Source organism: Alosa sapidissima, chromosome 22, assembly GCF_018492685.1.
Source record: "Alosa sapidissima isolate fAloSap1 chromosome 22, fAloSap1.pri, whole genome shotgun sequence".
In the NCBI taxonomy this organism is placed as follows: domain Eukaryota; kingdom Metazoa; phylum Chordata; class Actinopteri; order Clupeiformes; family Clupeidae; genus Alosa; species Alosa sapidissima.
This window is the reverse complement of record NC_055978.1, coordinates 7,817,590-7,841,661: the sequence shown is the minus strand read 5'-3', so window position 1 is coordinate 7,841,661 and position 24,072 is coordinate 7,817,590. Positions and strand designations below refer to the sequence as shown.

The 24,072-nt window shown below is 43.4% G+C and overlaps 2 protein-coding genes across 2 annotated transcripts in view; both read right to left on the bottom strand.

The window, feature by feature from the left end:
• Window positions 1–8,394: 8,394 nt before the first annotated feature.
• On the bottom strand, window positions 8,395–14,451 carry th2 (tyrosine hydroxylase 2). The gene is made up of 12 exons (XM_042078647.1): window positions 13,922–14,451; window positions 13,657–13,828; window positions 13,406–13,494; window positions 13,228–13,295; window positions 12,776–12,826; window positions 12,312–12,457; window positions 11,624–11,759; window positions 11,180–11,249; window positions 10,890–10,946; window positions 9,849–9,944; window positions 9,609–9,742; window positions 8,395–9,080 (listed from the first exon to the last, which is right to left on the bottom strand). The coding sequence occupies exons 1-12, from the start codon at window positions 14,150–14,152 to the stop codon at window positions 8,915–8,917; spliced, it is 1,416 nt and encodes a 471-aa protein (XP_041934581.1). The 5' UTR covers window positions 14,153–14,451; the 3' UTR covers window positions 8,395–8,914.
• A 239-nt stretch (window positions 14,452–14,690) lies between these two features.
• pah (phenylalanine hydroxylase) overlaps window positions 14,691–24,072 on the bottom strand; it is a 23,492-nt gene continuing 14,110 nt past the window's right edge. Inside the window, exons 4-13 of the mRNA XM_042079063.1 lie at window positions 23,455–23,543; window positions 22,743–22,810; window positions 21,411–21,607; window positions 20,148–20,283; window positions 19,393–19,462; window positions 18,615–18,671; window positions 18,048–18,143; window positions 16,154–16,287; window positions 15,884–15,999; window positions 14,691–15,604 (exon numbers count right to left, since the gene is read on the bottom strand). Coding sequence (XP_041934997.1) covers window positions 15,561–15,604; window positions 15,884–15,999; window positions 16,154–16,287; window positions 18,048–18,143; window positions 18,615–18,671; window positions 19,393–19,462; window positions 20,148–20,283; window positions 21,411–21,607; window positions 22,743–22,810; window positions 23,455–23,543 — 1,007 coding nt within the window. The 3' untranslated portion in view covers window positions 14,691–15,560. The remainder of the gene's footprint in view (window positions 15,605–15,883; window positions 16,000–16,153; window positions 16,288–18,047; window positions 18,144–18,614; window positions 18,672–19,392; window positions 19,463–20,147; window positions 20,284–21,410; window positions 21,608–22,742; window positions 22,811–23,454; window positions 23,544–24,072) is intronic.

Sequence of the window (24,072 nt, the reverse complement as noted above, 5' to 3'; positions counted from 1 at the left end):
AACGTTTACATATACAGCGGGAGAAATAAGTATTGAACGCGGCAACATTTTTTTTCAGTAAGTAGTGTATACGTCCAGTGAGGCTATTCGCCTATTTCAATAGACATTAGTATTAACTCAGGTAATCCACACACAAAAAAAATCCAAACATTAAAGTCCATAAATAAAGTTATGTGTACTAAAAAAAAAGTATTTAACACACCTACTGACATTTCTTAAATACTCTGGAAAAACATTTGTTTGTAATGACAGCTTCAAGACATTTCCTGTAAGATGGAACTAATCAGTCTCAGTATTCAGGTTTGATATCGGCCAATTCTTCTAAACAAATAGTCTTTAAATCTTGATGATTCCAGGGGTCCCTCTCGTGTATCCTGATTTTTAGTTCCTTCCAGAAATCTCCAATTGGATTTAAGTCAGGGCCTTGATTTCCTTTCTCTGAAACCAATTGAGAATTTCCTTTCTTGTATGCTTTGGATCGTTGTCCTGCTGGAAGGTCCACCCACATCTCATCCTCATCATCTTGGTGGCAAGATTCTCCGAGAAAAAAATGGCTCCTTGTCTGACCAGACTACACTCTTCATAGTCTCGTCCAAATGTTGTGTGACAAACTTTGACATGTTTGTCCTCAGTAATGGAGTTGTGCGGGGTGAGCGTGCATAGAGGCCTTGGATGAGGTGTGCATGATTTTCTGTCTAACAATTGTACCTGCTGCCTCCAAGCTTTCTGGAGCTTTCTCCGACTGGTCCATGGCTCTTGGGCTACTCTTTTGTCTGTCCTTCTGACTCTCTGGTCAAAAATCTTGCGAGGAGCTCCTGTGCATGGCCGGTGGATGATGCTGTGATGTTCCTTCCACTTACAATTGTGCTGCGAGCACAAGCAAGTATCAAATTAAGCAAACTCTCATGACCATGTTGATTATTACAAAACAAGTAGCCTGGCCCCGCCCTCCTACGTACTTATGCTCAATTTTTATTTCCCTTCAGTACGTCGTCTGAGTCTGTGGTATATTTGTGGGTTTTCTCCTGCAAAAATCTGCAGGTCCAATCAGCGAACAGAGGGAGTGGCTGAGAACGATGACGTTGAGGTTGTGCGCTAGTTTGAGCCAGACATACGTCACGACCAAACGTTAGCGATTGGTTATGGCAGATCCAGAGTGGCTCTGGGCAGATCCAATAGTTTTAAACTTCAACAGAGTACTTGCCTTCAAGGAAGGTAATGCTTGGCAATGGAAAGTGGCCAGACTCTCTGTACATTATGAAATGTACGAGTGTCTGGTAGGACCAGGCTACAAAACAAGAGGCTACGAAACAAATCCAGAACACACACATACACACACACAGACACACACACACACAATAATGGTATAGACGCAGATCACAGATGCAAAGACCTGGACCTATAATCCAGGATTACATGGAGAGGAGAAGGGGGAAGAGACAGAGAGTGATGGATATGGAGAAGAGGAGTAAGGGATACAGAATAGGGAGGAGAGGAGGGATGGAAGGAGGAGAGGGAGAGAGAAGGATAGAGAGCTGAGAGAAAAGCAGAGTGACCGGGAAGGAGGGAGGAGAGGAGAGGACAAACGGAGAGAGAGAGGAGGGAGGGAGGGGCTACTGGGCACAGGCCCAGAAAAACGCTTTCAAATGAACAGAGAATGATGAACTTGAGGGAGGGAGAGAGGAAGGGAAGAAAAGGAGGATAGTGTAAGCCTTAGGAAGTGTATTTCTTAGAAGAGCTCAGGAAGAACAGGGAGCAAGCGTCACACACACGCAGGTCCACACACACACAGAGGTGTGTCAGGCGCACTTCAGGCACACACAGACTGGCAGTGAGAGGTGTACTGGAGATTCTCAGAAAGAGAATGGTGGAGTGGATGGATTAGTAGGGACACTAGTGCCAGGCCACCTACCCTACGCTATTCTACTAGTGCCAATCTCTCTACGCTATTCTACTAGTGCCAATCTCTCTACGCTATTCTACTAGTGCCAATCTCCCTACACTATTGTACTAATGCCAGTCTCCCTACTCTATCTGTGCCAGACCCCCTACTCTACACTATTGTACTAGTGCCAGTCTCCCTGCCCTAGTCTCTCCCTACCCTGCCTTACTCTTGCCAATGTGTGCACTGAGTGCCAATCTCAGTGCCAGTCTCCCTATCCTGAATGTTTTCCATCTTTGCCTTATCATTAGTCCGGTTGACTGACTGAACTGAACTGAACTCATCCAGTTTAGGTAAACAAGAGCATTTTCATGACCTCGATTTCACACTTTGATGTGCTTGGGGTTGAGGAAGCAGGAAGCAGAGTAGGAAACGGCAGCAATTGAGGACAGGAAAGTGAGAGATGGAGTGGACATGAAAGTAAAGGGGAAGGGGGGGGGGGGGGGGGTGCAGGAGCTCCACAAAGAATATCTGGCTTATGAGGGCAGTGGGGGTGATCCAGTACAAAAGTTAGAAAACTATCCTAATTTTTGACCATTGTTGCCACTCCAGTTGTAGGTCAGGTATATAAGGATCCCCAAACGTTCAAGTTAGAACCCACACTTCTAAGTACAACAGCATACGGACGATTTGGGTCCCCCTGGAGCAATTCAATGGTTCATTTGACTTGCTTAGGGCACAGTAGTAGCACCACCATGGGATCAAACCCATGATCTGGAGGATCTACATGGTTCTGAGAGCCTTCTATCATGGAACCTAGGCCACGCAGATCCATTACGGAATCTAGACTATGCAGATCCATTATGGAACCCAGCCCATACAGTTCTATTATGGAACCTAGGCCATACAGTTCCATTGTGAAACCCAGGCCATGTAGTTCCATGTAGTCAGCAGCTTTTTGTTGTGTGTACTGATGATGAATAAATTACACTAGCTCCTTGTAGAGTGACCTTCACATTTCACAGATAATAGAGCAAAAGAGTATTTTTTTTCTTCTACAAAACTTTTGTTGTCAGCCATTTGGAATAGGTCATGGAAGTTCACTCAATCCATCTCTCTGTGTGTGACAACCTTACATTCTCTCCAACACACACATATCACTCACCATTGAGTTATGATGGGGTCGAGAACTGTGAGCATTCAGGGGATTTGAGCAGAGTTGTGTGCAATAGGCCTCTGCATTAATGCACTGTATGTGTTCGAGCATTAACAGTGGTTCCCATTGTACTGGGATGTGCGCCTCTGCGTTTGACTCCGGTGTAGCAGGGGTGGGGGACCCTGACTCTTTCAAAGCCGTTAGACAGGACCTTATGTTTCTTGGACGCGGCGCGTAAACCACCGTCCGCAAGCATAACATGCTACCGCTTTCGCCGGGCTCTTGGCCGTGTTTGAACGAGTCCACTGTGGTCTGTCGCTAACGCTCGCAAAACGCTGGACGTGGACAAAGCTGGAACAGCTGTGTGTTAGAGGTACAGAGAAGTCGACGTCAAACGCAGACACAGCACTCCACAGCACACACACACACACACATTCACACACTCTTGTCACTGTCTCTCAAGCTCTCAAACATACTCACTGCTGAAGATTTTCCAAAGGGTATAATGGTCTCTTTCAGTACAAAGTGCAAGTGCAAAATTAGGGGAGATTTTCTCAGAAACATGAGTCACCTAAACTCTCCCTTAATCAATACTGTCTCTCAGAAGGGTAACCCAATGTCACCCCCTGGTGGTGGCTGCAAGCATAGCATGGGAAATCACCCCTACCTGTGGCTGTGGAGGTCATAAGAATACTCAGAACCCTCGGGACTCTGGTTCACCCGAGTTCTCGGGAGTAGATATTGTTTGTTTAAACCTGGGCCACAACTTCGGATGAAACCACGTTCTCCACACGCACACACACACACACACACACCCTTTTTTCCGAGTGCTCGGAATCGGACGTTCTTGCTTGCGGTTGTGAAACAATAAACCTGGAGGATCAAAGCGTCCTCGGGGCTGCTTCGGGCAGGTTCCTACTCTAGGAACGTAGGGGAGTCGGCAGTCCTGATCCACCAGTACAGCCTCAGAAGCTGGCGTGCTGCTCATGTTCAAAGCCCAGGCGCACACACACACACACACACACACACACACACACACACACACACACAGACACGCACACACACACACACACACGCACACACACACACACACACACACACACACACACACACACACAGGAACAAAAGGCAGCGACGGGGTCAGGCCAGTGCTGACTAACAAGAATGTAAATCAAGGAGATTAGCTGTCTCTTTAAGAGGGGATTTCTGACGTGAAGTAAAAACACCTTCACTTAAAGCAACACCAAAGAACTTTTCCTCTGTCGCACGCACGCTATTTGTTTCTCCAGCAACGGCTTTGCAAATAACGATGTCCATAGACAAGGTAGAATATGTTGCATGATTTTATGAAAGTACGATGTATTGCTACATCATGCAAGTCAAATTTGTAGTTTCTTATGTCTCATTCCATCGAACTACAAACCCGCTACCCGATCTGGCAAACTTACATAGTGCGGTTACAGCCGATAGAGGGCCGCAAAGCGAATGCAGAAGTGCCGTTCACCCTGTTACGTGTTGATGAACCACGGAAACAATTTTGTAAACATTATTTTAAGGTACAAAAAACTCTTTGGTGTTGCTTTAATGGCAGCTGCTGTCCTGAAGAGCACATCTGGCCCTGTTGAAGCACAGAGATGGCCCTCGGGTCTGGCACAGGTTGGCCCTGATTATGCATGGATTTAGTCCCAATCTGGCCTGGATTCAGCTCTGGTATGGCATGCATCAGCCCTGATGACGCAGGGTTTTGGCCCCAATCTGGCTTGGATTCAGCTCTGATATGGCATGTTTATTGATCGTCAATAGTCGGCAAGGACATTCAGAAAAAAATGGAGGACTTGGAGTTACAGAAGCACTGCAGTATCAGAAAAAGGACAACTCCACAGCAGCTGGTGTGTGTGGTGAGTGCCCTGGCTGCTGGGCGTCACCCACGTGGGTGCCAAGTCATTGGTGGGGTTTGAGGTGAGGCACGTGGATGCCACATCATTGGTGGGGTTTGAGGTGAGGCATGTCGGTGCCACATCATTGGTGGGGTTTGAGGTGAGGCACGTGGATGCCATGTCATTAGTGGGGTTTGAGGTGAGGCACGTGGAGGCCACGTCATTGGTGGGGTTTGAGGTGAGGCACGTGGGTGCCACGTCATTGGTCTGGTTTGAGGTGAGGCACGTGGATGCCACATCATTGGTGGGGTTTGAGGTGAGGCATGTCGGTGCCACATCATTGGTGGGGTTTAAGGTGGGGTTTCACCCTTCATTGTAAAGCGCTTTGAGTGCCTAGAAAAGTGCTTTATAAATGTAATGTGTTGTTGTTGTTGTTCTGGTGGCACATGGGTTGGCCCCAGCCTGGTCTGGATTTGGCCCTGGTCCAGCACATATTGGCCCCAGGCTCATGTTTCCTCTGATCTGGCCCTGATAAAAGTAAAATTAAGTGACTGGTATTTATTTTATAGAAAGTGACATGGACTCGCCAATCTACGCTCGGGAAGTGATCCCAGGTCGACCAAGTGCTCCACCACATCCATATTTGATGTTGCATTTGGCCCTAATCTGGTTGTGATTCGTTGGGCTCTGGTTTGGTACAGGTTGGACCTGGTGGCGAAGCAGGGGTTTGCTCTGATCTGGTACTGGTTGGCCCCCAGTCTGACACCCCATAATAATCCCATAGCCTACAGCTGTGTGTGTAAGTTGTTGCCATGTACAACCACGTGTGCCATATATAATATACCCTCAAGTGTCCCATCACACTGTGGATGCCACGTCATTGGTGGGGTTTGAGGTGAGGCACATGGAGGCCAGATCATTGGTGGGGTTTGAGGTGGGGTTTCACCCTTCATTGTAAAGCGCTTTGAGTGCCTAGAAAAGCGCTTTATAAATGTAATGTGTTGTTGTTGTTGTTCCTGCTCTGACCCCTGAGCTGGTCCAGGTGGAGTCACAGGTTGGGCGTCCAGGTGGAGTCTCAGGTTGGGCCTAGAGGGGGCTGCTGTGTGGGGTGTGAGGAACACAGAGGAGACGGCTGACCATAAAACCAGTACCTCACTGTGTATGTTGTTCTTGTATGATAAAAGTAAAAACTATTTCATGTTGTTTTGAAAGAATCCTTACACAACAGCAAACAAATACCTCTGTATGTTATGAAATCGTTTTTTTTTTTACTTTAAACTAAGTATCATGACTATCAGTTTGAAAGAATCCTCACACGACAGCATTGTTTAAAACATGTGTAAGCCTTTTGTACAGTGCATGTGAGTTATTATGTATATCAGGGCTCAGTTCAGTTACCACATCAGAGTGACCTGAGCTGTCATCAGGGTTTCCTGGTCTGCAAGTCTGACCATAACATCACAGCTTGTTGTTGCGGGCAACACCTGCAGTACTTCAGACAAGTCCATGCCACTGCCCTCAGCTAGACCAGAACCATGTAGAGACATATAACCATATTTAACTGATTCAAATGAACTGCCCTGAAATCATGTGACCATCAAGAATTTCGAACACCTGCTCTGTTGACATGACTATTTTTCTCTCTCTCTCTCTCTCTTTCTCTCTCTCTCTCTCTCTCTTTCTCTCTGTCTCTCTCTTTAAATGACTCTGATACCAGAGTGATGATATGTTCCTGTAGCTTCATGGAGCCAGCGGCTCACTTCACAAAGTTCACCTGGTTCACTTTCCAAGAGGGGACACATGCTCATAGCACGTTCACATAACGCATGCGCACAATAGACGTGTGTATGTGTACCATAATGCACTGTAATTTGCTTTGGCTTCAAGTGATTCCCACATGAATAAACTGCAAAAGTGATGATGCTCAATGACGTGTGGCGACTGCGGGGGGAAGTTGTTCTCAGATGGTTGTGATGACTCTGCCAGGTCAGAGGCAGGAAGTGCTTGTGTTTTGATCGTCCGACAGCTACTGGGCTCATCTTCAAGGGCTCCTCTTCAAACGCCGCGGATTAGTGGCTAGAACCGCTGTTCTGGGTGAGCAACGTTGCGCTTTGCCGTAGTGTGGAGTTATCTTGTTGCCTCGGTGATGTGTGTTTGTTTGGGGATTGGGCAGATTCTGGGTAACAGGCAGCGGTTTGGGGAGGATTTGTGGATTGGAAGGGGGGAGCCCGCAGGGATGGGGGGGGGGGGGGGTGGGTAGGGAACCAGGAGCCGTTCTAAGGAAGTGGATGTGTTCAGCTCTCTCTGACAAACCCCCACCCCACCCCACCACGTTTCCCTCCGCAGCTCCCAACCACGTTCGGCTGAGCTTGTGTGGAAGAAGCTTTATGGGGGATTTAATGTAACCTGAAGTTTCGCTGGAAAAGCGACGGCTTCCCCGGCAGGCGAACTGAAATACGAACTGAACTACTGGCTTCCCCGGGTCGCCGCGCCAAGCATGTTTTATGCCTCTTGTGGCTGCCTTAAGAGGGGAGGCTTACGTCCACTTTAGCTCCCGCAGTGAATCAGAGTGGTGCACGTCGCCCCTGCCCAAGTGGCACAGGTATTACTGTGGAAACCGACTCCCCGGGTTGACGGCAGGAGAGTGGAGGGGGGGGGGGGGGGTGACATTTCTCTACTCAGTCGTGACGTGCCGATGCCATGACAACGACCTGACCGGGTCGGTCGGTCAGACTCTGGTCCCGGTCTTCGGGGGCTTCAGTCCGCACGGCTCAGGGTCTGCAGCTGGAAACGTGATCCCTAAATCACTCATAATTAGCGCTTTCCCCTCGGCCTAATGACACAGCCAGTGCAGCAGCGCCTTTCCAAGAACTTCCCAAATGGAAACAGTTGGTCTGCAAAAAGGGTGTGTGTGTGTGTGTGTATGTGTGTTTGGGGGAGGGGGTGGCCTTTAGTGTATTTAGTCTCCGTCTGTCTCCCTCCGCCTCTCAAATCCCATCAAATTAAATGAGATACAATGATGCTTTATTAGCAGGAGTTAACTCATTGTGACTCAACTCCTACTAATAAAGCATCATTAACTCATTGTGACCAAAGCATCGAGTGTAAACCTGAGCAAAGTGTACATGAAATTAAAGTTGACATTTTGTAAAACATAGGATTAATGACAAACATAATGAAAACGTCTGTCTGTCCTGTTCCCCTTATCCTACTCATTCTGTCTGTCTGTCTTTCTTTCTTTCTTTCTTTCTTTCTTTCTTTCTTTCTTTCTTTCTCTCTCTCTCTCTGTCAAATCATATATTACTTTTTCTGCTGTAAGTGCATGTTGTGTGTGATGTCTGTATGCTACTGAGACCTTGAATCTTCCGTCCATTCTTTCTCAGCAAACAAGTGCACACATATTGAATATATACACAACAAATAAAAATTCTGAAACCTCATGCTTATATGGACAATAATGAAAAGCAATGACACCTACGGGATATTAGAGGAAAATATTTAATGTCTTGAATTTGTCAAACTAAAAAAAATTGACAAACAAATACCCATCCTCATGTTCTTACATACAAGTTAAACAAATATCATTAAAATATTAAATGATACAGAATCACCATCACCATCAAATGTAATAAATAACAGCTTTACTTTTGAATTACAGTATATATATACAGTGTAGTATCCTATTATATGGCTCTGCAATGAACATCATGCAAGAATGTATAGGTCACGAAATCATGGTAAGGCTAACAAAATTAGTCAAATTTTAAAAATATAAATAAAGAAGTGTACAGTTCAATTTCCTTGTGGCCAAGCACTCGTGAGCATGAGCTAATATAGGCTGAATGGTGTTGGACTGTGTTCTAGGTTCTAATCCTGAATGGTGTTGGACTGGATTCTGTGTTCTACATTCTGGTCCTGAATGGTGTTGAACTGGGTTCTGAGTTCTGGTCCTGAATGGTGTTTAACTGGGTTCTGAGTTCTGGTTTCCCTGGGCCCAGCTCACCTCTGACCCAGACTCTCCAGGGCCTGGCACAGGGTCTTCAGCTCGTCCTGCATCTGACCCAGCGCCTTCTGGATCTTTCCAGGCCGGTCCAGCACGTCCAGGCTGCTGGTGATCGGGTCGTACCGGATGGTGAACGGCCTCTGGATTGTTGAGGAAAATTGCCTATGAAGGAACATGGGTTTCATGTTTAATTTTGGACCGTCGTGGCATCTTTAAAAAATGCAGCAGTCAGTCCATTCACAGCTAGGGGACTTTTCTTAAACTTTGCTGGACAACCACACTTCCAAACACCTATCCCCACCCTGTGAGAGGACTGTGTTTTGACTTGTTTGGAGAGAGTGCTGTGGTTATGTTTCAGTCTTTTGGGATAGCTTAGAATGGCCAAGGTGGACAGCCTCCTCCGGCACTCGCCCCCCTCCTCTGTCATGGCTTCGGTTTAAGTGACCGAAGACTAACCTTACTAAGAAGGAAACTGGATAATAAGTATGAAACTAAAACATTAAGAAAGTCAGTGTTTATGGACCAAAACAAAGCAACACTATTCTACTATTTGTAGAGCTTAAGACTTTAACCTATTTTAAACCTATAAGATAATAATCCTCAAACATAGAAAACATTCACAAACCAATGGCCACAATACTGATGCACACAAATAGGTCCACAATACTTCACAAATACAGGTCCACATACCTCAGTTTTGCCTTTGCATCTTCAAAGCTTTCAGACACAAAGTATATGGGCTGGTATGTTTCATCCTGGTAAGGCTGGACTGCAGCTTCCTCTGGGTTAAAGGGTTTGTATTCGGGTTCTTTTGATAGAGCATACTGCGGATGGAAAAACACAGTATAATACATTTTGCTGTGAGTTCCAGTCCTCACACAAGATGGAATTCCAGCCGGAACCATCAAAAAGTTCTAGAATCACACTCACTATGAGTTCTCCATAGGAGGACAGTAAGCCCGCTCCGTATGCTTTGACCGAACCACTCTGCTTACAAAGGCCAAACTCCACTGTGAACCAGTACAGCTGTAATGAAGATAGACAATTATAATTATACATACATGTAAAGACAGTGGTCATGTGTAATCAATGACCTACTTCTCCATTTGTTATATCTCTGACATTCACAACACATACAGGAAATTGTCATTAAGGTTCACAGTTTGGTTAAAGCAGAGACTTTCTAATGAGGAGACACAGCACTCAAAAAATCCACCATAGAAATGCATGGGGTTAGTTTGTAACGCCAATATGGCCGCTGTCTACACATATCCCACCCCTTCCGCGGCAAAACGTCGTCATGTGAATACATTGAGCCAATCATGTGCTGCGTTGTAAATACATTGAGCCAATCGTGTGGTGTATTGTGAAGACATCGTGCTAATCATGTGTTGTGATCTCGCCGCTGGAGCAAGATTAGACTTGTGAAGCCTTGTGCACGCGCATTTCTGCCGAAATAGATGCCCGATGAGTGCCCAAAAAGTGTTGCAATATGGCCGGCCTTGCCTAAAAGGACTTTGGTTAAAGGTACTTTACTTTACTGTATACCATCCTCACAGGTAACAGAATATTTCATCATGATAATTAGTTTGTTCCTTGAATAAATAATGTGTGTGAGGCTACTCTGCCCTTATTCTAAAACAATGCTCTTTGTTCCAAAAAGACATTTTCAACCATTCCTTTCTCTACATTGCCCTTCAGTCAGGATCCATCTGTCAATCTTTAATATAAGTGATCCCAGTCACACAAAGATTTAACTGGATCAATTAATCACATGACCACAAGGGGTCAGTAACAGCATGATTTCTAGCAGCCTTGGAAACTGTAATGTTGCATAATGTATTTATACCTCATGTTAATTATTGATAAATGTGCTCACAATGAATCTAGGCCCTGGCCCCAGGCTGTATAGAACCTTTTTCTGCAGGCTTACCTACACAGAAATAGAAAGACAAAACATTTTTAACTTACTGTTGAAAGTCTCTCAATGTCCTCGTCAGATGCACCCAGTGATGCCAGACCAATTTCCTATCAAATTCAAAAGCACTTTCAGTCAGTCAGTGTATACAACAAAATATCAACAAAGTCACATTTTAATGTCCAATGTAGTGTAAAGATGAAACTACAATGAAACACATCTAAATGTACCATTATCTCGTGAAAAGACACCTCTTTATCACTTTGATAATAAGACACGTCTACAGACAGACAGACTCCAGAGTTGTCTTCTTATATGTAGAGATGTCCAAAAATGTGCTTACCTGTGAGAACTGAGCAAACTCTTTGTCTGCAAGCATTGGGATGTGGCCGAGTAACTCATGACAACAGTCTCTGTGGAAAAACAAAAGTACTCAAATTAAGAAGTAAAATAAAGTGAATTTGTTTGTAAATAGATGTATGTGGACCCATACAGCTCTATTAAAGGTGCAGTCATTTTCATAATTATGAAATAAAAATTAATAAAAACAAATAAGACAGATGATATGGGAGCTTGTTAAAATAAGTAGATTTGTGCATAGGTACAGTATGTAAAATTGTCTGATGTCTACCTCACACAAACATGTTAACCCTTCAGCAGGGGAGTTCTGAACATTCTAAGAAAATAATTTCTTCTTCATCAAAGTAAGATTCTAAAATTCCATGTTCTATTCAATGGTCCCAAGCATTCTTTAGAACGTTCATTCTACAGCATTCTAGTCCCTTACGGTTCTGGGGAGTGCATGGGGGCTGAGGGGTGTCGGATGTACTGCGTGCACTGGAACACTCGGAACGCCAGGCTGGCTAGGAAATCCCGCGCCGAGAGGAGACCTGCCACTGGACGCAGTTGGAAGCCTGTCTTCTCTGGGTAAGGGGAAACACACACACACACACACATACACACGTAAATACAGTGTGCCACAAACACACAGACACAAAACCTTACAATTGACAATTCACACCATTCACATTCTATTCTAAATTGGGAAATTAATACTTTGATTCTATGAACAGCCCATGAGACTCCAAACGATGATAGCAGCTGCGACACACCAAGCAGGAATCATTCTCTGTCATCACACAACTTTTGGCCCCAATGTTTTGCACCCAAATCAAACCAAAGGAGAATTGAATGAAAAACTTTTAAAACTTTTACGAAGAACAAGATTCCATCCCTTACATATTATAAAATAACATTATAGGCCTATGTTTTCAACATGCTCAACATTTGGTATTCGCAAAACCATGCTTGCGTGTTCTCATCACATCCCCTGCACCTTGTGTACTTTAAGAGCCTGCACACACCTGCTTGGAGGGATTCTATCTTGATTATCTTGATTATCTTGATTATCTATCTGGATTCTAGTGATTTCACACCTCCAATGCCAGGTGTGTATGTACTCCAAGTGTCTCTACCTTTGAGGAAGGCAGACACATCTCTCAACTGGGGGATGTTGTCCTCCGCGTAGCCACACTCCTTTTCCAGCTGCTGAAGTCCATCCAGAAACTGCCGGCAGGCGTGTGTGGGGTAAATGTTAGTCAGGGTGCAATACACCTGCCTCCTGTTCCAATAAAGCAATCAACTAATCAACATCAACAGAATCATACGCAGGCTATATGCAGTTAGTGACATACCATCAATGGAGTCATACTGTATCAGATATGCAGTGTAGTGGCCTGTTTACATCCTCAATACAGAATGGTGTTTAGCAAACATACCATCAGTTCAGCTAAGTTGACAATAACACAAACAGAAACAGCTGGACGGAACTGAATCAACATCTGCTATACACATCTGCTATATAGGCTTGTGGTGTGTACACTTCTAATGCACACTGTTCACCCTTGGTTATCATATGAAGAGGCCTTAAGGTCCTTACCATGTGGATATTTCCTCAGGCGTGTATTCTACCCTGGGTAAGGGCTCCCCTCTGCGGAAAAAAGATGTCAAGACAACTAAGTGACCTTTAAAGCGATGCGTCTTTTCGTTTGAAATTGTCGTCATTAAACGTAGCCTATTGTGTGCCTAAACTGCCTTTCATTGAATAAATGCCTTCCATAATACCTTTCATTATATAAATGTTAAAATTATTATGAATTGCATGCTGTCAGGAATCCAAAATATATCTGTAGCCTAATAAGCCAAGGCTATATTTTGTTTTCATTTAGTAAACAAAGCATCCAGTAGACATCCTTCAATTTTTTTTTTAAACTTCAATTAGAATATTTAAACTAACGAGTATAGCCTAATCCAGACGTCACATTTCTTGATGAACGTAAATGCATGAAATAACACAAAAGTTATACAAAGCACACGGAAAGGGGGGCTTACTGTTTGTAATTAAATGCTAGTTCCGAGATGAATGCTCTTCTTTTTCTGTATTCTTTATCGCTGTAACCCTAGAAAGAGATTTAAAGTGAATATTGGCTGATTGACACACACACTCAAACACTTTCAGACATCAATTGATTGCAAGCTTATTCCGAGAGCGAAACAGAGTCGAACTCACGGGGTGATCTTGATCCAAATCAGGATCGAACTTCGTTACCAAATGATTACATCTATCCAAATCTCGTATTTTTCTTGGAAACCAGGGCACTGGAATATTGGAGGGAATAAAAACAAACAAACACACAAAAAACACAAGTTAAACAATTTGCGTTGCTTTCGTGATATATTGGAACCATAGCAAAACAATAAGCTGTGGATAACAATGGCAGCGTAGAAGAATGCGTCAATACAACATTAATAAATAATTGCCTTTTTCCTCAGGGACTGTCCGCACATCGTCTGCAACCCTTTTTAATGAGTTGATGAAGACGTCGATGTCCGAGGTGTGTATTTCACATTTGATGAGGAACTCCAGGTCCGATGTGTTGTTCTTAGACTTTCTGGGTCTGCTTTCCACGTGAAGAAGTTTTGCTTCGAAGGTCTAGAAACGCACAATCCCAATTTTACAATAGCCTGGTTTGGGATATTATGTTGCTTAGAAAAATATGTCATGCGTCCTGCCCCTACGACTTACCTCAAACACCTTGCCTGCCTTGAAGAACCCAGAATTCTTCTCGTTACTTAGGGCGAAAAGCACGTGGAGCAAAACTTTCCCGTTCTTCTCCTCAAACACACAACAGTCCCCGACGCGCGAGGGACCTGGGGACGCCGAGGAGCCACTCTCTCGGTCCCTCCGTGCGTCATCAAGCAGGCTCCGTTTTCTACCGGTGAAGGGCACAGTTTGGACGACACTCTCAGTCTTCATGCAGACAACTGTATTTGGAACCTTTGTTTGAAAGGTTGCTGGGTTTAGTTATCCTTTTGCAAGCGGCCTCAGACAAAAAAACTGAACTCAAGTAGCCTAACTTTCAGGTCTTCACTTCCTTTGCTAAAAGGTGCGTCCTCTGTGCTTATGACAAAACCATGGTCTCGCGTCTTTATATATGACACCAGGATATGTGCTTATGGTAATTAGTTACGCAAGTCCGCATCTGAATTTATGGTAGGTGCGTCATGATGATACCGTCCTTTTTTAATAGAACCAAAATAGCCGAGATCGTCAAAAGTGTCACGTCGTCAAGCTATTAAAATGCAAAATGACTCGTCACAATCCATTGTGTGTGTGTGTGTGTGTGAAACGTGACATTTTGAATGTTTGCTTTGAAACAAATGCACGTTTGCATTGATGATTTGAAACGCGAATTCGGTGCTCTCCAGGGTACTGAAAGGTTTGTGGATTAAACATGTTGAGACAGAGGACTGAAAAGCTTGTGGTTGCAATGGAAGATACATAACAAAAAAAGTGAAAATGAAAAATATTTTATTTCTTGAATCAGTTACATTGCATGCACATCCTAACACATTGCTAACAGAATCATTCCTATAGCCTAATAGCTTACCCAAAGCATTTTACTATACCACACTAAGAATTGACAAATAATTTTTTATCTAAAACTTATTTTAAAAATGATATATGCGATGACATCTAATTATCATCGTAGACTAAATGCATCACTTATCAAATCACTACATGTGTTGTGCGTTTTCTTCACAGCTTATGTGCTTGTTTTTTTACTGTAAATAAATGCAGAAGAAAAAAAAAATCAAATATTCGTTCGAGTATTACTAAAAGATCAAAGGCACAATGGAGTAATCTAATGAATCAAGCTCTGGTGTGATTCAATTGGCTCCCCATTATTTGTGAAATTACTGTTATTATCCCCAGCCTTGCAGACACAGCCAGACAAGCTTCCGTATCATTTGAAGGTAGGCAAACAATTTTCGTTTTTATCTCTGCTTGAGTGAGTCATGCCATTACGATAAACAAATATTTCTGCTTGAATTCACTCCCCAGATTAGTGCGTGTAAAGGATGTATAATGTGTATATTTACAAAAAAGCATGTCGATAGCGTTACGTCGTATCTAAACATAATACAATACACTACAATATGAACATTTATTTCTACATTAGAGTACATGGCAAGGGATATATTGTGATATATTGTGAGAAATCACACCATAGAGTAGACTATAAAATATTTGCAAATGGTAAAGCTTATGCATGCTTGGATTTGGATATATGGTAAGAGTTAGTTAATCATTTTTGCCGCACACAATTGAGAAACTCCTCACAATACAACATCCGTATCTTTACAATAGTTCGACGTAATCGTTAGTGCAGTTTACGCAAGGCGTTGCACAAGATGCCCATGTCACCTAGGAGAGAGAGAGAGAGAGAGAGAGTCATTGTTGACCAGTGTTAATTAATGTCAATCCCTTTACGTAGGCTATGTGATAATTAGCGATTATTCAACACAGCACGAGCTAATGGTCAAATATACAAATATATAGGAATATAAATAATTTTGAAGAATCTGGAGAAACAACAATTTATTGTGTTCTATGACTGTCATACTCTGATGACTCATGCGTATGCTGTATGACCACCAAGCACAGCAGTATTAAGGACTTTTATATTGTGTCCAGCGCACACACCTGTGATGCTGTCAGCCAGGTTCTGCAGGCCATGCGTGCTGTCCAGCACCTCGACGCTCTGGGTGTACGCGTTATAGCGCACGGTGAATGGTCGCGGGATAGTTCCGGCGAACTTCCTGTGGAGGGACAGAACGTAGACCAATATGGCGTGATGATAGACAATATTTACGGTGGTGCATGATGCATGGTCTTTACTGCGTCACATCATGGTATTTGTGCGCTTCGGTTCTACTGGTGCGAGCACGTTAGATTTGTGCGTTTTATTTCTACCTGACTTTCTCCTTGGCGTCCTCAAAGCTCTCTGCCACAAAATAGACGGGCTGGAACTCTGTGATGGGATACTTCTGAAGTGCAGTTTTCTCAGGGTCAAACGGAAGCACTTTGGGCTTGTCTGTCAAGCTGTACTGTTGAGGAAACGTGTCAGAAAATAAAAGTCACAAATAAAACACACACACACATTTGATTGAAAGAAACCTGAAACAGAACCAAACCAAGGCCAATCAAACGGACCCATCTGCCGGACACCTAAGCACTCGTGACGTAGGAGAAGAGAAGGAAAGAAAGCCAATGGAAATAATAATTATTTGTTATTATTATTATTATTATTATTATTATTATTATTATTATTATTTATGTTGTTACAAACAAACAATGCTTAACGATTCTCACAACTTTCATTTTTTAACCAACTTGTATTTACTTTCAAATAGATCTAGTTGAGTGTGCGTGTGTGTGTGTGTGGGGGGGGGGGCTGGGGCTAGTTGGGGTAAAAGAAGATGGTGATACATTATGCATATTCAGAGCAAGGCTGCATAACTGCATGAAGTATATATCTATCTATTTGATTAATCGAAATAGCAAATTTAACAAATGAGCTCATTGCAAAGGCTGCAATTAATCATAAAGCTTGCCACTCTGTTCTAATGGTTAATCTTGTCACATCTATCCTCCTTCTGTCGAAGACAGTGAAGCTAACCTATCAGGAGTGCTGTGTGCTTCTCATGCATTAGGCATGTTCACCAATAAGAAGTGGCCCAATTTAAAAGCAAAAATGTAAACATTGAACTGAAGCTTACTCTCCAAAATTATATTGCAAATAAAATCACAATAGCAATATCTGTCAGTAAAATTGCAATTAGATATTTTCCAAAAAGTTGGCATGTTCCTTTAAGTAAGCACATATGCCAGCTCTCTTGGTCACCAAACTGCCTCATTTCTCAAGTCTTTCTCAACGAAAGCCTCACCTCTGGCCAGTCTGCTAGTAGACGTACAGAACATACAAACAGGAAATGAAGCAATGCTGATGTGATGTGATGTAATGCGCTGCGTGAGTCGCTCTCATACTGTCAGCGCACACTTAGCTGATGCACACTTCCTGCTCTCACATTGTGTGTGTGTGTGTGTGTGTGTGTTTCAGTGTGTTATAGGAAATGAGTTAGTGAGTGTGTGTGTGTGATGTAACCTTATGCCCCAGTGACCATTCCCACAATATAACCCAATCCCCCACGCTCGTACACACACACACACACACACACACACACACACATAATGCATCTCTTCCCCCAGTGAACCAGTGACCTAGTCCCCAGCCAGGCTTGGCCAGGTCTCCCACTGACACATTGAACCAACTCAGGTGAGCCACTGACCCACTGTCACGGGGTCCCATAGCGGCAGGGGGGGCTTCAACGCTTCTATCTTTAAAACAAGGTCACATAGAATATGGAGGCAGGGGGCATCCTGTTTACTGATAGATTAGATTAGATCTTGGACTTAATGAGGTGAGCTGTAACCAACGCCACTGATGTTTAAAGGTGTTTCTGTTTGTGTTTGAAAGAGGATTTGAAGGTCAGGCCAACATACAGTATAAAAACAGAAATACAAAGAACATATTTAGATGATTAAAGATTTTAAAAAATATTCATTATATTATTATTATTATTATTATTTATATTATTGTTATTATTATTATTATTATTGTTATTATTATTTGATTATAAGACTGATTTATGATTTTTATAAGATAAACCTCTTTCTCTCTTTCTCTCTCTCTCTCTGCAGACTCTCTCCCACACACACACACACACACACACACACACACACACACACACACACACACACACACACACACACACACACTATTTCTGTCTCCTCCCCACACACTCACTTGTAATTCTCCGTAAGATGAGAGCAGGCCAGCGCCGTAGGCTTTGATCTCTGAGCCCTGTTTGCAGAGGCCGAACTCAACAGTGAACCAGTATACCTGCAACACACAGCAGCCAAGGTCAACAGGATCCCTCATGCTCTCACACTTTGTTTATTTCTACGCACATGCTGCAGACAAACAAATATGGAGTTTCATAGATTCTAAGCCGATACAGATTCAGATCTGACAAACAAATTACAAAATAAAACAAACAAATTAAATACATTTGTGTAGAGAAAATCTTCACTCATAAAAGTCCAAAATAATCTAATGTTATTTTTATATTTTATTAGGATATACAGTATGTTCTGGGATAATATACAGAAACACCCCCATGGCTTGTATCAGTTCATGACTATATAAGGACTAAAATAATAATGTATTATCGATGAAGAGATGTCAGTATGAGAACTCTTTGTATTTAACACTAAACAAAAAACAACTTTATTGTAGTAGGCCTATAGAGTATATCTCAATAGCAACAGCTTCAGGGGTAATATCCCATAATAGTCTCTGTACGATACTCACTGTTGCCAGTTTCTCAATGAAGTCGTCTGGGGCGCCCAGGGAAGCCAGACCAATTTCCTGCGCAGACAAGACCGTTATTACAGAGTAATAAACTCTAGAAATATTATCTCCTGGACTCATGCTTTATTACCCCATATAACAGAAGGAAATGGTTCCAGAGGTCTACTGATCTGGCCTTCCTACTTTACAGCCACTTTTACTAGCCTCTCCGTTTCAACAGCTTCATCCAAGAAAACAGTGGGCAGATGCAGCAAATAGTTTAGCTTGCCTGTTTATTGGTATTGGCTGCTGTGTATATCGCTTAATGCTCTAGTCATCTCACAGATATATGCATTTTGCGCACAATGTATTTAGTATTTGCAGACAAACAGTTATTGGTTATGATTATGATCAACATGATGATCTGCAATTAGTATGATCTTTTTGTGAGAGTTGACATGTCTGGAAGGTCATTGAAAGGAGCAGGCACACTGCCCAGACAATGCCCAACAAACTGCAGTATTCGAAAGCTGGCGGTCGCTGGTTGCAGCCTTTGGCATGTTCAGAAAAGCAGCTGCGAGCTCCACACTGCCCAGACAGCGATCGAAAAGACAGACTTTTGGACATGTCAAATTGAACAACTCACCAAACAACTCACCAAGCCACCAAACACGAAACAAACATAGACTCACGGTGCACACCGACCCAAACTGTTGGCATTTTTAATGGCGTTGGGGGCAGTGTGTCTGTTGGGGGCAGTGTGCAAGCACCTGAAGGTGTTGTGATTTTGTGTGCTCACCTGTGAGAACTGGGCGAAGTTAGGGTCAGCAAACAGGGGCACATGGCCCAACAGCTCATGGCAGATATCTCTGTGAGAAAGCAGGAGATTGGGACACTGTATCAGGACGAGTGGCCAGTGTTCTGCCCTAATGAAGGCCACGTAGGCTGAAACATGTTGGCAAGATTTTATCTATTGTATTATGAACCAGCCTACTAATAAAACTTTTCTATTTTATATCAAGAAGCTTGCCTTGATTACAGGGCTCGGGAGGGGGGTTAGGATGATTCTCTTTCATAGGGCCCACATTTTCTAGCAGCGCCCCTGCCTTGTCTTTTTTTTCCCCAAAGACCACCTTCATACATTATAGCCTATTACGAGGTTAGACGCTTAAAAATGCTGAAGCCCTCCTGCTTAGTTCCTTAATGCCTTATGACCATTGAAGCTAGGTGGACATGTTACGTTTTGAAAATAATCCCCCTTGAATTCTTGGAATATGACAAAATGAAGACAATTCTGTCAGTTTTTATATTATCCCCAACTCTAAATGTGTCCACACAAATGTTTAACTTGAATATTGCCCCTAGAAAAAGCCCACATAGCATCTTTAGTGCAGGCACAGAGTTCTGAAACAAACAGCCCTGAGGAATCACATTTACCAACTAATGGGACTTTGGCTGAAAAAAAAGAATCCTTCTCATTAGATCCTTGGAATCCTCTTTAGAATCTTGAAATCCTTACTAGAACCTTGGAAAACTCTTGGAATGGCTACTCACGGCTCTGGGGTATACATGGGCTTGGATCCGTGGCGGATGTACTGTGTGGAGTGGAAGACCCGGAACGCCAGTCCAGCCAGGAAGTCACGCGAGGAGAGCAAGCCCGCCACTGGCCGGAGGCGGAACCCTGTGCACGCTAGAGTAGGTAGAGAGAAAGAGTGTGTGTGAGTCTGTGTGTGAGTCTGTGTGTGTGTGTGTTTGTGTGTGTGTTTGTGTGTCTGTGTGTGTGTTACACACTCACACACAGACATAATGGAATAGGAAGTAGGGCACTTACACAGCCACAAATGGAAGATATGACCAGTCTGTGACCGTGACTGTGTGAGTTAGCTGTGTCAGTCAGTAACACAAACACACACACACACACACACACACACACACACACACACACACACACACACACACACACACACAAACACACGCACACACCCTGCAGACACACAACATCATGATTGCAATCTCTAATAACAAAGGTTACATGACTGGAGGAGGTAAGGTGCATTCAGTGCATGTGTATTCCTGGAACCTTTCAGGTCACCTGTGATTTCCAAGGGGCATAACCAGTGGTGAAATTAAACTGCAGTTGGTACACTAAACTTGTACTGAACAATTTTGGAAGTACGGTACAGAAAACACAGTTTTTTGTAAACAAAGGTTTTAAAAACACAGTTTTTTGTAAACAAAGGTTTTAAATGTAATTATTTACTCAATTTTTTTAAATAAGTCCGTGCTGTTTAACACTAACGACACTTACACTGAAGGAAGTTGTGATGTTATGATGGATCATAAACCTAAAGGTAGAAGTGTATGTTGACTGATGGTTCATAAACTTGTAGGTAGAAGTGTATGTTGACTGATGGTTCATAAACTTGTAGGTAGGAGTGTATGTTGACTGATGGCCCCTACTATAGGTAACTACAGTAGCTACAGTGTATGTTGACTGAGTAGTTCACTACAGGAAGATGAGAGATTGTATGTTGACTGATTGTTATAATGTAGCTCCAGTGTGTTGACTGAGCGCGTCTTACTGGAAGATAAGAGACTGTATGTTGACTGAGCGTCTTACTGGAAGATAAGAGACTGTATGTTGACTGAGTGTCTTACTGGAAGATAAGAATCAGTATGTTGACTGAGCGTCTTACTGGAAGATAAGAGACTGTATGTTGACTGAGCGTGTCTTTTTTGGAAGATAAGAGACTGTATGTTGACTGAGCGCGTCTTACTGGAAGATAAGAGACTGTATGTGGACTGCGGTCGTCTTACACTGCAGGAAGCGTGAGATGTCCTCCAGCTGGGGGATGTTGTCGATGCGGTAGCCGCAGTACTGCTCCAGGAGCGGGAAGACGCGGTTGTGCTCGCGGCACGCGTGGGTCGGGTACAGCGTCTTCAGCTCCTTAAAGACCTGGCCCCACGTAGCCTTCTCCTCCTCCGTGTAGGTCACATTAGGGATCGCCTGGCCACTGGGTCACGTAGACACACACACACACACACACACACACACACACACACACACGTACACACACACACACATACGCACGTACACACACACATACGCACGTACACACACACATACACACACACACACACACACACACACACACACACACACACACACACACACACACACACACACACGTACACACACACACACACACATACACACACACACACATACACACACACACCATTACTTTCCCTGGATGTGTATATCTACCTCTGCATTTGAGCAACTATATACAAATATTTTATAGATCGACATTTACAGTTACATTAGATTTATCTTTGTCATTTACATCTGTACTGTATGAACAAAGTTGCACACACACACACACACACACACACACACACACACACACACACACACACACACACACCATTACTTTCCCTGGATGTGTATATCTACCTCTGCATTTGAGCAACTATATACAAATATTTTATAGATCGACATTTACAGTTACATTAGATTTATCTTTGTCATTTACATCTGTACTGTATGAACAAAGTTGCACACACACACACACACACACACACACACACACACACACTGTCCATACACACACCTTGATCCACGAGCAACACTAGTTTGTGGGTGTGTGTGTCTATGTGAATATGTGTGTGACTTGCCAAACCAAGTAAAGAATTGTGTGTGAGGATTTCATGATTCAGTGACGACTCAAGACCAGTAATGCAAATGCAGTAGGGGTGGTTCATTGAGGCAGGGTGCTCTTTGTAGTGACCGTGTGTGTGTGTGTGTGTGTGTGTGTGTGTGTGTGTGTGTGTGTGTGTGTGTGTGTGTGTGTGTGTGTACGTGTGTGTGAATAATACACCTCTATTATAGACTCAGCTTTAAACGCTACTGCCATTTGTCCCCTTTTGTTTAGGGGTAATTTTCCTTTAAAGACCCAACAGGAAAGAGGCGTGTGTATGTGTGTGTGTGAGAGAGAGAGAGAGAGAGAGAGAGAGAGAGAGAGAGAGAGAGAGAGAGAGGCAGTAGGCGTAGAGACATGAGTTTGTGAACAGCTTAGACAGGGCAACAGCTTTCTAAATACTTCAGAGAATCCTAGAGGAATCCCCTTATCTGGGATGGGCACATACTGCCTGTAGTTGTAGGCGATGTCGGCAAATTCCTTCCTGCGGGCCCTGTAGACTGCATCAGTAAACCCCTGGGGATGAAGATCAGACAAAAGCAGTATCAGACCCTCCCATTGAAACCTGCTCAGTGGATTCACACTGGATTTAGATTTAGGAAAGACATGAGACGAGAGCGTGAGAGAGCAAATCGTATGATACTCCCTGAACCCACAAGGCCTTTGAAAGTGTTAGTCATCCACTCCTGGACTGAAAAACATATTCAAATGAGGCCTTTGTAGCGTGTTTTGCAGCTTATGCTGAATACATTTGAGTTTAATGGTGTTGGGGAAGAGGAGCAATTATATGTAATTGCGAGGCTCAGTTCAGGCTGTGATCAGCTTCATGGCCTGGATGGGTTTCCATGACAATAGAGGAGTGGAGAGGCCGCTATCATCACAGCATTTGGGGTTCAACGTCACGTGTGCATGAGTCAGACCCCCAAAACCAACACACACACACACACACACACACACACACACACACACACACACACCCGAACACACACACACACACACACACACACACACACACACACACACACACACAAACACCCGAACACACACACACACACACACACACCTAATCACAAATGCATGCAGACATACGCACACACTCACACACACATGCACACAAACAATCTCTCATAAACACACACACACACACACGCCTTCCTTACGGGATGATCAGAATCCAGCTCCGACCCGTAGCTCAGAATCTGGTTGGCGAAGCGGTCCAGGTCCTGGATCTCATGGGGGAACCAGGGCACTGTTACAAAACAGCAACAACAACAAACAACAACAATGAGACAAGACACAACAACGACAACAACAACAACAACAACAACAACTACCTGAATCTACAGACCCGCTGGTGTGTAGAACTTCAGAAGAAGAAAAAACATTAACGGTGAGAAAGAAAGAAAATGAGACACAGAGATCTCTTAGATCCTCCTAGATCTCTTCACAGAGATCTCTTAGATCCTCCTAGATCTCTTCACAGAGATACAGCCAAACAAGATCAGCTTTGAAAACCACTGCTCTCAGACTTAAACAGGCTACTCTGATTGAGTTTGCTTTCAGGTGGTTTTCTGGATTTACTATTTACTCTTTTTACATCTTTTGTAACAGATTTCCTTAGGTCAGAATAGGAAGTGTAAATGTGTGTGTAATTGTTTTTGGACTAACTTTAGTTAGTTTGTTTCCTCATTCACTATCCTCATATTTCTGCAAATTGTTTTTAGTTACAATATTTTATGTATATATTTTTTGGAAAGGCTTTTTTTTTGGTGGTGGGG